General features: G+C 43.0%; 1 protein-coding gene across 2 annotated transcripts; it reads right to left on the bottom strand.

Moving 5' to 3' along the window:
* Nucleotides 1–1,315: 1,315 nt before the first annotated feature.
* LOC110500261 (interferon regulatory factor 5) lies at nucleotides 1,316–12,009 on the bottom strand. Of its 2 annotated transcripts, XM_021577522.2 has the most exons (10): nucleotides 11,600–12,009; nucleotides 8,024–8,257; nucleotides 4,377–4,563; nucleotides 4,157–4,182; nucleotides 4,035–4,062; nucleotides 3,428–3,889; nucleotides 2,873–2,928; nucleotides 2,539–2,749; nucleotides 2,033–2,154; nucleotides 1,316–1,953 (listed from the first exon to the last, which is right to left on the bottom strand). In XM_021577522.2, exons 2-10 carry the CDS (start codon nucleotides 8,198–8,200, stop codon nucleotides 1,783–1,785), a joined length of 1,440 nt encoding a protein of 479 aa, XP_021433197.1. In that variant the 5' UTR covers nucleotides 8,201–8,257; nucleotides 11,600–12,009; the 3' UTR covers nucleotides 1,316–1,782. The 2 variants fall into 2 exon arrangements, with proteins under 2 accessions (XP_021433197.1, XP_021433196.1); XM_021577521.2 differs by having other exon boundaries at nucleotides 2,539–2,928; nucleotides 11,600–12,006.
* Between the last annotated feature and the right edge of the window lie 3,115 nt (nucleotides 12,010–15,124).

The following is a 15,124-nucleotide window of genomic DNA, read 5'->3' as shown; positions in this document are numbered from 1 at the left end:
TATGACATAACATTGAAGGTTGTACAATATAACAGCAGTATTTAGACTTGGGGATGCCACCCGTTTGATAAAATACGGAACGGTTCTGTATTTCACTGAAATAAACATTTTGTTTTCAAAATGATAGTTTCCGGATTCAACCATAATGACCAAAGGCTCGTATGTGTGTTATGTTAAGTCTGACTGAGTGGCGGTAGGCAGCAGCAGGCTCATAAGCATTCATTCAAACAGCACTTTCGTGCATTTGCCAGCAGCTCTTCATTGTGCTTCAAGCCTATCGACTCCCGAGATTAGGCTGGTGTAACCGATGTGAAATGGCTAGCTAGTTAGCAGGGTGCGCGCTAATAGCGTTTCAAAAGTCACTTGCTCAGACTTGGAGTAGTTCCCCTTGCAGAGCGATGCTTCGGGGGTGGATGTCTGTGTTCCTGGTTCGAGCCCAGGTAGGGGCGAGGAGAGGGACGGAAGCTATACTGTTACACTGGCAATGTCAAAGGTATATGAAATACAAATGGTATAGAGGGAAATAGTCCTATAAATACTACATTAACTACAACCTAAAACCTCTTACCTTGGAATATTGAAGTCTCATGTTGCAAGGAACTTAAATGTTAGCTTTTTTACATGGCACATATTGCACTTTTACTTTCCCCAACACTTTGCATTATATTCAGTATTGTTGTAATTGTCATTATTACAAATAAAATCATCAGTATCGGCGTTAATCATAATCGGTCGACCTCTAGTCAAGGTGTTCTTTGTTGCAGAGCCACTAGTCTCTCAGACAACACATACACACATTGATATTATGCATTTGGAGTGCCATAGGTGTTTGCTACTTAGATGCCGACATGCATTTGTCTGGACATTAAGTAGCTTACTGTGTAACCAACTCGGTGGAAATATATCCAGAGACACTTCCACACAAGCCCCTACTTTTCCTTGAGCCCATTCACACATCAAATTTCCAGTGAATGTGTGTAGAACTCCAGAGAAGGGTGGTGAGTGACAGCTGAGGGTAATTTGCTGACCAGTTCACCCTCACTGCCAAGTACATGTTTGGATCACGCCCACAATGTACGACCCGGTCTCTGTGTTCAAGTCAAACAGGTTCCCTTCCAGCTGTTAACTGAATGAAGGTAAGCGTTTCTCAATGTTCTAGAATTGCCTATGGAATCTGAGGGTGATGCGACAGTACCAGTGGATACTTCCACCCATTCTCAACTGCATCCTTACAAAGCCTTGACTTAAACACCCTCTGACAGTTGACCCAAGTACAAAATGGTCTGTTTTGGTCAATAAATGAATTACCACTTTGCTGATTAATGTATTCATAAAAAATAACATTACAATACTTTTCACATTGTGTGTGTCACATTTTTGGCTTCATAGCATCAGTGTCAATTCTCTCGAGAGAGCCAGTTACAGTGTTGCGAAAGGAAAATGGCTAGAAATTAGTGACAGTTAAAAGTAATATCTGCCACAACTATATATTAAAAAAAATACTGCAGTGGTAATTATTGTAATTCAAAAAATAATTTAAGAGACTAAACACAATGAGGATACAGCAGTCTGGGTTTTGATGATGTAGAAGTAGTTCTACCCAAGATCCCGTTAAGACACAGAGCTCTAGGCTGGATGGTATGGATGAAGATTATATTGAGGGAGGCTCAGAGTTGAAAGAAGGCTAATAATTCCAACACACAAAACATTAATGGGAGTTGAATAAGGTTATTTATCCAGGACAGGCAGGCCCTGTTTAAGACCCAGAAAGAGGCCCCTGACTCAGGGTCCCAGGCCATGCTGACTCTGGAGAAGCCTCTGGAGTTCCTTGAACTGTTCCACCGTCTGATCCTTCAGGTCTGGGTTGGAGATCTGCAGCCGGATGCTGTCTGTGGACCAGGACAGGTCTCCAGAAAACATCTCTGTTAGGATCCGCGCCACCACGGGGACCACCTAGACATGGAGAGTCCCTGTTATGTCATGTGTGTGTACTGGATCTGTCAAGGGTATGGGGTCAATTCGTTCGGCTCACCTGCACAACGATGAGCTTCTTCTCCTTGGGTTTCCGTTGGTCTGGCCAGTCCTCCCCAAAGCAGAAGTAGAGCTCAAACGGTGGTGGGGTGGGAGTTTCACCCTTCTGGAACAAGATGAGCCCTGTTGTTGGTTTGTGTGTGCATGAGAGGGAGGAATAAAGGTTATCTCCTGTAATATCTGTTCTACAGCTAATCCATTTGGATGCCTGGCCTGTGCAACAATAGCAGTACAAGCAATAAGTACTACTCAAGAGCTTACTCACAGAAAGGGCATGTGACTGAAATATTCAGGGATCAATTGAAACTCAGACAGCCTCAAGTTAACTGAAAAACCATGGCAATGGAGTCCAGCATTGTCATCTGACAGGATAATTTGGTGTTATGTGATTATTGAATCTCAATCGAAAAATAGGGTGTTGAGGGATCAGATGGGGATTCAAACACTATGAAACTTGTGCCTTAGATGACTAAAATACCCAGCAATAAAATGGATTGACTGACTCACCGTGCAGGAAGTTATTGAGGCTGAACACTTTGTACTTCCTCTCCCTCTCCATAGGGTTGGGTGGCCCCTGCTCGTCAACGCCCGGCCCAGACCAATACACCTTGCACTGACACAACCTGATAGCGTATATATCCTGCTCCCAGATCTCCAGGATCAGGCCTCGGTCCATCACATCCAGCAGGTGCTCTGTGTAGAACCGCTGCTTCTCGTTCTGGATGTCGGCCGAGCCAGGGAAGAGAACTTGGTTGAGGGTGACAGGGCCGAACAGGTCCACCTGCTCCGGGGTGGGCTCCAGGTGGCCGTAGTACAGCCGGCAGCCTTGGTGGTTACTCACCGTCAGGGAGCCCATCTTGCGACCCCGGTACTGGAACTTCATGTCTAGGTCAGTCACTGAAACCAGAGTCAAATAATGTAGTGTTAGAATAATTGTGGGCACTTCAAAAAGTCAACATTGAATAAAGCTCTTTCTAATCATGCCCAATAGTATTCTGATACCAAGTTGTCATAAGACTGAATAGGGGTTAGAATCAATGAATAACACATTACCGCTTTAGCTATTAAAAGGGCAAAACTCGATTTTGCCCATTCCAATTCACGACAGAACCTGTCTTACCATCCCCCACACTTTCAGACAGCTGCCGGTGTGTTCCATTTGATGGGTGTGACAGGCAGGTATTCCAGACTACTACACTAATGCCCGATAGCCTATAATCCATCGAATGAGTCAATTTGAGTGAATGTATTGCAATACCAAATAAAGTTGAACACCCTGTTTTTATGGTAGCGGAATTGCAATGAATGATTTTTTTGGATAACATGCAAGGAACTAGTGCACTAAAGCAGTATTCTTCTCAACACAGCATGGACCTATAGGTTCTATTCCACTCACATGGCAGGCTGTTCAGCAGGTCATATTTGTAGGGTGGCACCGCCTGCTCTTCTTCCTGGTTCTGGACTCCTGACATGGCCTCCATGGGGTCGGCACCTGGGTTAGGGGCAACCGGAGCCACAGATGCAGCAGAAGGAACCATGGGGGACATCTCGGTGACCACAGGAGGCTGCATGCTCCCTCCACCCATCCCCAGGCTGTTGGAGGGTCCTACCGGTCCAGGGTGCACAAAGACCCCATGTTCCAACTTCACCACCAATGGAACGTCGGCAGAAAACTCCGGGGGAGCCATGGTTGGCTGAGGGAGATGCGCTGCCATGGTAATGCTCCCGTTGGGATTGGAGTACATAGGGGTGTGGTGGGGGGTGCCATATTTGTCATTGAGAGCGGAGCTGAAGGGAAAGTCTATCCTATGTGCAGTAGGGAATGTCTGAAAACTGTGTGGGTCACTAATTCTGGGGTCTGGGAGAGACAGGAGGACACACACACACTTAAGACGTCGCATAATGTCAATAGTGGCACATTTCAAATGGTTAACCTTTCAATCGATTTCTGCCCAATTCACCCATGGCTCAGTAGCAAAGGTGTATTGACAGTATACACTTACCAATGGAGAGACCAACAATATTCGGCATCTGAAAAAGACAATATATGGGTAAAAAAGCTGATATATGGGTATTGTTCTCAGATTGTTCTGAAATAATGGAAAAGTGATTGTCTACACCTTACCTCCTCCTCATCTTCATCAACTGTGTCTGAAACCAAATCAAAAGCAATATGCCATCAACATGGGGGAGAAAATCTCATTAGTTTCACAAAACATTCATATCTGGAGGTTAGACAAGTTCAACAAAGTTATTCTAAAATAACTCATTTAAATTCGAAGACAGACAATCAGATAAGACTTGCAAAGCTGCCAATGAGCCTGCATGCTTACACACACTCTTACCTCCATTGCAGGGCTGGTCACAGACCTCATAGATCTTGTAGGGCTGGACAGGTGTCTCCTTGGTGCCGTCGTATTTCAGTTTGAACTCCCGGCTCTTGTTGAGGGCACAGCGCAGGTTGGCCTTCCACTTGGCAGGGTCAGGCTCATCCAGACCCTCCTGGTACTTCCCCGTCTCCAGAGCCCAGGCCTGGGGGAAGAGAGGGGTAGGCAAGGAGGAGAATGAGGTTACATTTTAATTAATGGGAGAAGGGGTCACATCTGGATGGAATCAAATAGGTGAGGGTTAAATTAAATTCAAATCAAATTCATCTCCATCAAATTCATCCCCAAGGGCCAATTATTAAGGGTAGCAGTGCTAATTGAAGTGCCCTGGAACAAATGATTAATAAACAATTTAATTTTGACATTATGTGCCTGTAAAAAGTTGGCCACTGCCAAGTATTTAACTTGTTGTTTCATAAGCTTACAGGGGTCATGGGTGGGTTACTGCACTGCCATTAACCAACCACATTAGTCACAACTAGGGTGCATTCAGAAAGTATTCAGACGCCTTGACTTTTTCCACACTTTGTTACATTACAACCTTATTCTAAAATGGACTAAATAGTCCCCCCCCCCCCCCCCTCATCAATCTACACACAATACCACATAATGACAACCCAAAAACAGGTGTTTAGAAATTGTAGCAGAAATATCACATTTACATAAGTATTCAGACCCTTTACTCCTTTGGCAGAGATTAAAGCCTCAAGTCTCCTTGGGTATGACACTACAAGCTTGGCACACCTGTATTTGGGGAGTTTCTCCTATTTTTCTCTGCAGATCCACTCAAGCTCTGTCAGGTTGGATGGGGAGTGTCGCTGCACAGCCATTTTCATGTCTCTCCAGAGATGTTCGATCGGGTTCAAGTCCGGGCTCTGGATGGGCCACTTGAGGACATTCACAGACTTGTCCCGAAGCCACTCCTGCGTTGTCTTGGCTGTGTGCTTAGGGTTGTTGTCCTGTTGGAAGGTGAACCGTCACTCCAGTCTGAGGTGCTGATTGCTCTGGAGCAGGTTCATCAAGGATCTCTCTGTACTTTGCTCTGTTCATCCTTCCCTCGATCCTGGACTAGTCTCCCAATCCCTGCCGCTGAAAAACATCCCCACAGCATGATGCTGCCACCACCATGCTTCACCACAGGAATAGTGCCAGGTTTCCTCCTGATGTGACGCTTGGCATTCAGGCCAGATAATCTTGTTTCTCATGGTCTGAGTCCTTCAGGTGTCTTTTGGCAAACTCCAAGCGGGCTATCATGTGCCTTTTACTGAGGAGTGGCTTCCGTCTGGCCACTCTACCATAAAGGCCAGATTGGTGGAGTGCTGCAGTGATGGTTGTCCTTTTGGAAGGTTCTCCCATTTCCACAAAGGAACTCTCTAGACCTCTGTCAGAGTGATCATCAGGTTCTTGGTCACACCTCGAACTAAGGCCGTTCTCCCCCGATTGCTCTGTTTTGCCGGGCGGGCAGCTCTAGGAAGAGTCTTGGTGGTTCCTAACTTCTTCCACTTAAGAATGATGGCCACTGTGTTCTTGTGCACCTTCAATGCTGCATATTTTTTTTGGTACACTTCCCAGGATACACCGGAGTCTCAGAGCAAAAGGTCTGAATACTTACGTAAATAAGGTACTTCTGTTTTTTTCTCCTTTTTTTTTCTACATTTGCAAAAATGTCAAAAAACGGTTTGCTTTGTCATTATAGGGTATTGGTGTAGACTGATAAGGGAAAAACGTATTTAATACATTTTAATACATTTTAGAATAAAGCTGTAACGTAATAAAATGTGCAAAAAGGGGTCTGAATACTTTCCGAATGCACTGTAAATGGAGAACAGGGTAATGGCTAATGAGGAAATGACTCCAGCCAAAAGCAGGCAGGGAGTAGGCAATTACTGCTGTTGGTGCAGTGGATATCATGTGGACATCCTTATACACGAGGTCAGGAACACCCAGAGAGGTTTGACACTAGAGAAGCAGTGGAAATGAAACTAAGGCTCTTTCAGTTCACTAAAACAGTTGCATTTATCGCTGAATGGGATAAGGAAGTGTGTGGGTGACAAACAAAAAAAGAAAGATCCCTTTTCCAGGGCCCTGTCTTTCAAAGATAATTAGTAAAAATCCAAATAACTTCACAGACCTTCACAGGGTATAAACACCGTTTCCCATGCTTGTTCAATGAACCATAAACAATTAATGAACATGCACCTGTGGAACGGTCGTTAAAGCACTAACAGCTTACAGACGGTAGGCAATTAAGGTCACAGTTATGAAAACTTAAGACACTAAAGAGGCCTTTCTACTGACTCTGAAAAACACCAAAAGAAAGATGCCCAGGGTACCTGCTCATCTGCGTGACCGTGCCTTAGGCATGCTGCAAGGAGGCATGAGGACTGCAGATGAGGCCAGGGCAATACTGGCCATACTGCGAGACGCATAAGACAGCGCTACAGGGAGACAGGACGGACAGCTGATCATCCTCGCAGTGGCAGACCACGTGTAACAACACCTGCACAGGATCGGTACATCCGAACATCACACCCGCGGGACACGTACAGGACGGCAACAACTGCCCGAGTTACACCAGGAACACACAACCCCTCCATGAGTGCTCAGAATTTCCACAATAGGCTGAGAAAGGCTGGACTGAGGGATTGTAGGCCTGTTGTAAGGCAGGTCCGTGTTTAACGTCGAAGGAATTAGCGTTACACCGAGGCCTGTACTCTGGAGCAGGATCGATTGTGAGGTGTAGGGTCCGTTATGGTCTGGGGCGGTGTGTCACAGCATCATCGGACTGAGCTTGATGTTATTGCAGGCAATCTCAACGCTGTGCGTTACAGGGAAGACATCCTCCTCCCTCATGTGGTACCCTTCCTGCAGGCTCATCCAGCATGACAATGCCACCAGCCATACTGCTTGTTCTGTGCGTGATTTCCTGCAAGGCAGGAATGTCAGTGATCTGCCATGGCCAGCGAAGAGCCCGGATCTCAATCCCATTGAGCTCGTCTGGGACCTGTTGGATCGGAGGGTGAGGGCCATTCCCCTCAGAAATGTCCGGGAACTTGCAGGTGCCTTGGTGGAAGAGTGGGGTAATATCTCACAGCAAGAACTGACAAATCTGGTGCAGTCCATGAGGAGGAGATGCACTGGAGTACTTAATGCAGCTGGTGGTCACACCAGATACTGACTGTTACGTTTGATTTTGACCCCCCTCCCCCTTTGTTCAGGGACAAATTAGTTAGTCACATGTCTGTGGAACTTGTTCAGTTTATGTCGCAGTTGTTGAATCTTATGTTCATACAAATCTTTACACATGTTAAGTTCGCTGAAAATAAACGCAGTTGGCAGTGAGAGGACGTTTCTTTTTTTGCTGAGTTTAGTAGCATAGTTCCTTATAAATACTTTTTTGAAACGTGCTATTTGAAGGGAATAATGTCTGTGCTGTTTTGATTAAACACTTCTGAAAATGGTTTAGCTTTTGACAAATGTCTGTTCCTCGACTTGCCAGTAGTGATCTAAGACAAAACTTTGATCTAACTACAGTTTGATATCCAAATGACGGCATACAGTATTCAGATCTGTCATACCATTCTCAGCATGGACCCCCCTCTCACCTTGAAGATGGTGTTCTCTTCCTCAGAGGTGGGCAGGTGTCTTGTGGCGTGCCTCCAGGGGATCTGGAAGATCCGGTGGTCCGGGCTGAGCCACTGCAGGCCGGGGTACCTCCCGCTGTTCACCTGGGCTAACAGCCAGGGCTTTAGGCGGATCCTCCGAGGCTGCGCACTCATCATGGGGCAGAGCACCACACAGGGAGGAGAAATGGGATTCAGATGGGGTGAGTGAAGAGGCTGGAAAGGTGAAGGGAAAAGTAATGGTTAAGATGGGTGATGGGGCACTGGGGGTAGGGGAGAGAGTGGGCACTGAGGGAGTGTCTTGAAGCGTGATACAAGAGCAATGGTTCAGATGGGTGATGAGGCAATGGGGGTAATGTGGGGAGGGTTGAAAGAAGATACTCCCTACCATTTGCAGTAAGAGGGCTGGGGAAAATGGAGAGAGAGGATGGGTGGGGAAAAGAGAGGTGTGAGGGTGGAGAGAGTAGTAAACAAGTCTGTTTTTATTTATGATGGCAACAGGCCTGTTTATGAAATTATCTGCTGAAAAACAAAAAAAGTGCTCTGTGGCTGAAGGATACAGAACAAAAACACTTCCAAGGCAATAAAAAAACAACATTATAGAGTTTGGTGAATTAACATACACATCATGTAACAGTTGTAGACTATTCCTTAATCCTTTACGCCATTCCATGACAGTACCAAATTTGCTTTTGTCATCCTAAAATGTTGGATTTGATACTATGACAACAAGCATAGGCCCTCCGGGCACAGATGCAGGGTCCACTGTCAAACAAGTGTATTGTATGAGATCGCAGAGGATCATATGAACACAGAGGAATGCAGGTAACTCCTTTACAGCCAAAGACCAACTTCCATCTCAAGCAGCACATCAGAGGCAAATACAAGGCCAGCTTGCATCTTCCTCTGGACGCGCAGAGACAGACAAACTAATGCATCTGGATAGAATATGTCCTCTTCCCGAGGCTCCCACACATGTCCTTCTGAGCCCTTGAACCAACACACACACACACACACACACACACACGTTGAAAAAGGCAATGTAACTTTAAGGAGTATGTAACACAGAACAACAGCTGGGTGCAGAGGCGTCATGCCCATAGGGTGCACAGGGGCATGTGCCCCCTCAGATTTGTCCCGTTTATATTTGGCATTAAATAGTCCAGATGAGTTTCCAATTTTCCAACCTCATAACTAGCTACCAATAAGTTATTTCAGGCTATCAATCAAAAAAGAGTAGCTAGCTTGTCTACCTAGCCTGCTGGCAAGGTTGTTAAGAATTTAGAAAGGCAAGCAATTACAAAATGTATTGAATGCCTCAGGACTACCTGACATGATGACTCCTTGCTGTCCCCAGTCCACCTGGCCGAGCTGCTGCTCCAGTTTCAACTGTTCTGCCTTATTATTATTGCACCATGCTGGTCACTTATGAACATTTGAACATCTTGGCCATGTTCTGTTATAATCTCCACCCGGCACAGCCAGAAGAGGACTGGCCACCCCACATTGCCTGGTTCCTCTCTAGGTTTCTTCCTAGGTTTTGGCCTTTCTAGGGAGTTTTTCCTAGCCACCGTGCTTCTACACCTGCATTGCTTGCTGTTTGGGGTTTTAGGCTGGGTTTCTGTACAGCACTTTGAGATATCAGCTGATGTACGAAGGGCTATATGAATTGATTTGATTTGATTGAATAAGACTCGCATTCCTTTTAATCTTCTGCCCAGATTTTTTTCAGAAATCCAGAGAAGCATATTTAGTTTCTTAATATAAATAAAAACACCAGTCAGGAGGACACAGGTAGCTCAGGATACTGTGTGTATATATATATATATATATATATATATATATATATATATATATATATATATATATATTTTTTTAAAGAATAATGATTTAAGAATTAAGAATAATGATTATGGCTCTATAGATTGCAGGAAAATGCTGTTTTAGGTGTTTGAAAAATTATAAATTCTCCAACTTGCAGACAGGGGGGACTAGGCCCCCTCTGGAGCACACCCCAGCCATCCTTGCATACATTGTGCCCCCTGAGATGTCTTGTGATGCAGTACACAACCACACATTTATTTTGAGTTATTCATTCAACACATTGTGAATGAAAAACATGTCATGCTATAGGCTCCCACCCAGTGAGCAGAGGTGGTGAGGTGAAAATTGAGTTTGACTTAATTTAAGGAATGAGTTAATAACAGGTGGCAGAGTAAAAGCTCAATGGGATTCAACTATAAGCACTTCAGCAATACATAATGAATTGACTTTATACCGGCAGGACCCTATGCACATTTTGCTGGTGCTTAAAGCACTTTACATTGTACTGTGCCTTCAGAAATTATTCACATCCCTTTTCTTTTTCCACATTTTGTTGTGGATGTAATTGTATTTTTCTCTCTCAACATACTACAAAAAATACTGTAATGTCAAAGTGGAAGAAAAACTCAAACATTTGTAAAAAAAATAAATATTTAAAAAATGAAGAAAAAAAACAAATATATCTTGATTACATAAGTATTCAACCCCCGAGTCAATACATGTTAGAGTCACTTTTGGCAGCGATTGCAGCTGTGAGTCTTTATGGGTACGTCTCTAAGAGCTTTGCACACCTGGATTGTACAATATTTGCGCATACATATTTATTTTCATTCTTCAAGCTCTGTCAAGTTGTTGATCATTGCTAGACAAAAATGTTCAAGTCTTGCCATAGATTTTAAAGCCGATTTAAGTCAAAACTGTAACTAGGTCTCCCAGGAACATTCAATGTTATCTTGATAAGCAACTCGTGTATATTTGGCCTTGTGTTTTAGGTTATTGTGCTGCTGAAAGGTGCATTTGTCTCTGTTTGTTGGAGAGCAGACTGAAGCAGGTTTTCCTCTATGATTTTGCCTATACTTAGCTTTATTCCAGGTATTTTTATAACCCCCAAAAAACTGCCTAGTCCTTGCCGATGACAAGCATACCCATAACATAATCCAGCCACCACCATGCTTGAAAATATGAAGAGTGGTACTCAGGGATGTGTTGTATTTGTCCCAAACATAACGCTTTGTATTCAGGACATTAATTTTGTTTGTGCAGTTTTACTTTAGTGCTTTATTGCAAACAGGATGCACATTTTGGATTATTTGTATTTTGTACAAGCTTCCTTCTTTTCACTCTGTCATTTAGGTTAGTATTGTGAGTAACCACAATGTTGGTGGAGACATGGTGGGGATAAAAAGGGGACTTCCCATTAGTTTCAAGAACTTAATAATTGCACAAGTCTGGATTCTATTGTCTAGACTCCATAGATAGTATGTTTAAATGAAAATGGTTTTAAATGAAAATGGTTTTAAAACAGGAATAGGTTTACTAGCTTTCATTCAGGGTGTGCAGAAGGCAGGTTGAAAGAAAAGTGAACAAAAAGCGACAAAAACTGAAAATAGGCCGCCTGACACTGACAGGAGTATGTACAGAATCTTCAAAAGATGAGTTAATCGGTCTGAAAACAACCTCAGTCGGCTACTATAGTTGTTTTAGGAAATAAGTACAACTTTAAGCGGCACCCACCTTTTAACGATGGGTCTTCTCCACAAAATGATTTCGCTCCCTTGTATCGAAGAGTTCTAGTACGCTGACTGTAGGGATCCCTCCTTCCACAAACAGAAACCGGCCAGGCAGAGAGTATGCGCGCTGCCACAGGTTAAGCTTTTTACTAGGTAGGCGAACTGACAAAAACCTTGCCCAACACCGTCACAAGTTCAATGACTGTGTGGGAAAATGACAGTCAGATAGTCCAATAATTATTCAGAAAACTTTCCATAAACAGTGGCCAACCATGATTTGAGGTTAAACATGAACAAACTTGGTGCCACCCTGCCGGTTGATAGACAGCGCTCTAAAGTAGGCAGAAGTATATGAAAAACATTGTTTCATTTTCGACAGGCTCCTAGTACTAGCCTAGTGGTTGTAAGATGTATCTATTTTCAGTGGTGTAAAAAGTACCCAATTGTCATACTTGAGTAAAAGTAAAGATACCTTATAGAAAACGACCCAAGTAAAAGTGAAAGTCCCCCAGTAAAATACTATTGAGTAAAAGTCTGAATGTATTTGGTTTTAATATACTTAAGTATCAAAAGTAAATGTAATTGCTCAAATATTCTCAAGTATCAAAAGTAAAATTACAAATAATTTCAAATTCCTTATTGTAGGCATTTATTTATTTATTTGTATTTACAGATTGCCAGGAGCACATCATTTACAAATTAAGCATGTGTGTTTATTTAGTGAGTCCACCAGATCAGAGGCAGTAGGAATGACCAGGGATGTTCTCTTGATAAGTGTGTGAATTGAACATTTAACGAGTACTTTTGGGGTTCAAGGAAAATGTTTGGAGTAAAAAGTACATTACTTTCTTTAGGAATGTAGTGAATTAAATGTAAACGGACAAGAGTCGTACTTTAAAGTATTTTTTACACCACTGTCAATGATGATGCCTACATCTCTGGAGAGATCTGAAAACAGCTGTGCAGTGATGCTCCCCATCCAACCTGACAGAAATCCTACAATGTGATTTTCTGGATTTATTTCTCTCATTTTGTCTGTCATAGTTGAAGTGTACCTATGATGAAAATTACAGGCCTCTATCATCTTTTTAAGTGGAGAACTTGCACAATTGGTGGCTGACTAAATACTTTTTTGCCCCACTGTATATGTACCTAAATATTTAATATCCATATTATTTATCATTATTTATTTGAATTGCGCGCCCTCCAGTTACACCGGAAGTTGTCCCGCTAGCGGGACACCTATCCTTAATTAACGCACTAGTATAAATTCCAGATCGGCTTTGTGGGGAAAAACTCTGATGTTGGGTGCTGGGCGTTCCCCCGTGTGTCCCCAATTTAAACAATGCTAGGGTAATGCTGTGTTCACAGTAAGTGGAAAACTCGTAAAATATTACTTGTAAACTGGGAGGAACGAGTTGTCTGCGTTCTGTGCATTCACGTGCTTTGAACTCGTCGAGAACACCAATTGGCTGCTGAGACAAACATAAACTAAAAGTACAGATATTATGCAGGCAAACTAATTAGTGTTCAAAAAACATATGAATAGATCATTTTTTATAAATAAGGTTTTGTTGCATTTGACTGCAGAAAATGCTGTTATCGAGGTAATTTACTTAGTATGTGACTTCAGAGTTACATGTAGGAGAAGTCAAGAGTTCAGAAATGATAGACGAGTTTCCCACTAGTAATTACCAGTCGTATGCTGGTATTTCAGAATTTACGAGATGTTATGAACGCAGCATTAGGGTCAGACAGAGTCACTGTTAAAGTTCTGGTCTTACCTCTGTCTCACTCTCCAGAGTGATCTTGATCAGGCCGTCAACAACAAGGTGGTTAGAAGTGATGCTTACACCGCCACGGTCTGAGATCAACTTAGCTCTGACGGGGTAGGGGTCAGAGGTTAGGTTAGTCACATTATACAGAGGCCCAATCCCAAATGGACCCCTAGACCCTATGCACTTGTTGAGATCGGAGAGGATTTGAAAAATAGCTCCACTTGCTCACTGAAAGGCAAGGTGGAAGTTTAACCATATTGCAGATACCTATCAAATCCAGTCAGTCCATAGGGAATTTGGGCTTGGGCTACCGAAGATCCATAAGGATCTGACGAATTAAGAATAAAGGTAAAAACAAACAGTTCCATGTCCGGACCAATCACCTGTCAGAGTTGAACTTCCTGAGGATGTAATTGGCCTGTCTCCAGTCTCTCCTGGGGGTGTGTGATGTCTGAGCTGGGCCAGGTGAGGGCGCCACACACCCTCTACTTACACACACAACATTCTTCTGCCCCACCCCGTTAAGCTGTCCTCCATTCTGAACAGGAAAAGAGCTAGTAGATGTGTAGAGAATTTTACTGAAGTTAGGGTCTCTCACTCCATCCCTAAGAAAGAGAGGTTCAAATTAAGAAGTGTTCATCAACACCCCCATCCATTCAGACAAGTCACGTTCAAATACAAACAGGTTGTTCTACCAATTCTGTGCCTTTTGAGAAGTGTAACTTGGTCAATTTTTTTTGGGGGAGGGGGGAGGATTTCAACTAATTTTAACATTCTGTCATAAAAGAGCACATGTTCAACTTTGTAAAAAAAACATGATTTCAAATGTATTCTCCCAATGCAGGCTTCTGATTCCTCTCCTACGTTTAACATGTGGATTGACCAGATTGTTGACTTTCTTCCTCTTGTAAAGCTCAATTATGACCTCCGCAAGAGACAACCCAGGGTCGGTCTCCACTACTCAACTATATTTCAAACTGGACAGAGTGAATGTGGTGATGAAGGAAATGTGTCTGTATGCATGATGTGTAAGGGGCTATAAAACGAATGATGTTCTCGTTATCTCAGCTAAAGCTGGAAATAGCAAACATGATCGCTGATAGTGCTGCTGCAAATTTGTTTGTTTCATTGTATTTTTTATTCTATTATGTCTGCCACATTTGTGAATGTGTATTGTGTTTTCTTTGTTGACTGAAAAACAAAACTTAAATCTTTGAATAAAAAAAGAAATACTCTTTCACATCTCAAGAAGTACATTTTTTTAAAGACTATAGTAAGTGCCTATAATTAAGTGATAATGCCCGTGTTTGGAGGATATATCAGCATGGGTGTTAGGCCCGAGAGAAGCCTCCCACTAGACTACTATGGGACAGCTGGAGGTCTAATTTGAATATTGAAACAATGTTGCAAATGTCGTTGAGACAGACAGCAAGGTTTATACAAATCTCCGCCGTTCAAAACAAAATGTTTAGTCTAAAAGAAATGTGAAATAATGTCTAGATCTTTATAGTGGAGATCAAGTTTATATAGTGCCTAGCTGGACTGATGAGACAGTGGATTGTGCAGTCAGATGGAACAGAGTAAATAGCAATTTAACGTCATAGATTTATCCGGTTGTAACTTGTGGAATAGACACCGGCTGGAATGCGGTTTTAAACAATAACCATTCAGGATTAGAACCATCCGCTGTAGTGCCAAATAAAGTAACATGGTTGACCGGTTGACTACATCAACCATAGATTCCCTTGTGA

This window comes from Oncorhynchus mykiss, chromosome 21 (genome assembly GCF_013265735.2).
Source record: "Oncorhynchus mykiss isolate Arlee chromosome 21, USDA_OmykA_1.1, whole genome shotgun sequence".
Lineage (NCBI taxonomy): Eukaryota > Metazoa > Chordata > Actinopteri > Salmoniformes > Salmonidae > Oncorhynchus > Oncorhynchus mykiss.
The sequence above is the reverse complement of the archived record's forward strand: the minus strand, read 5'-3'. Positions and strand labels throughout refer to the sequence as shown.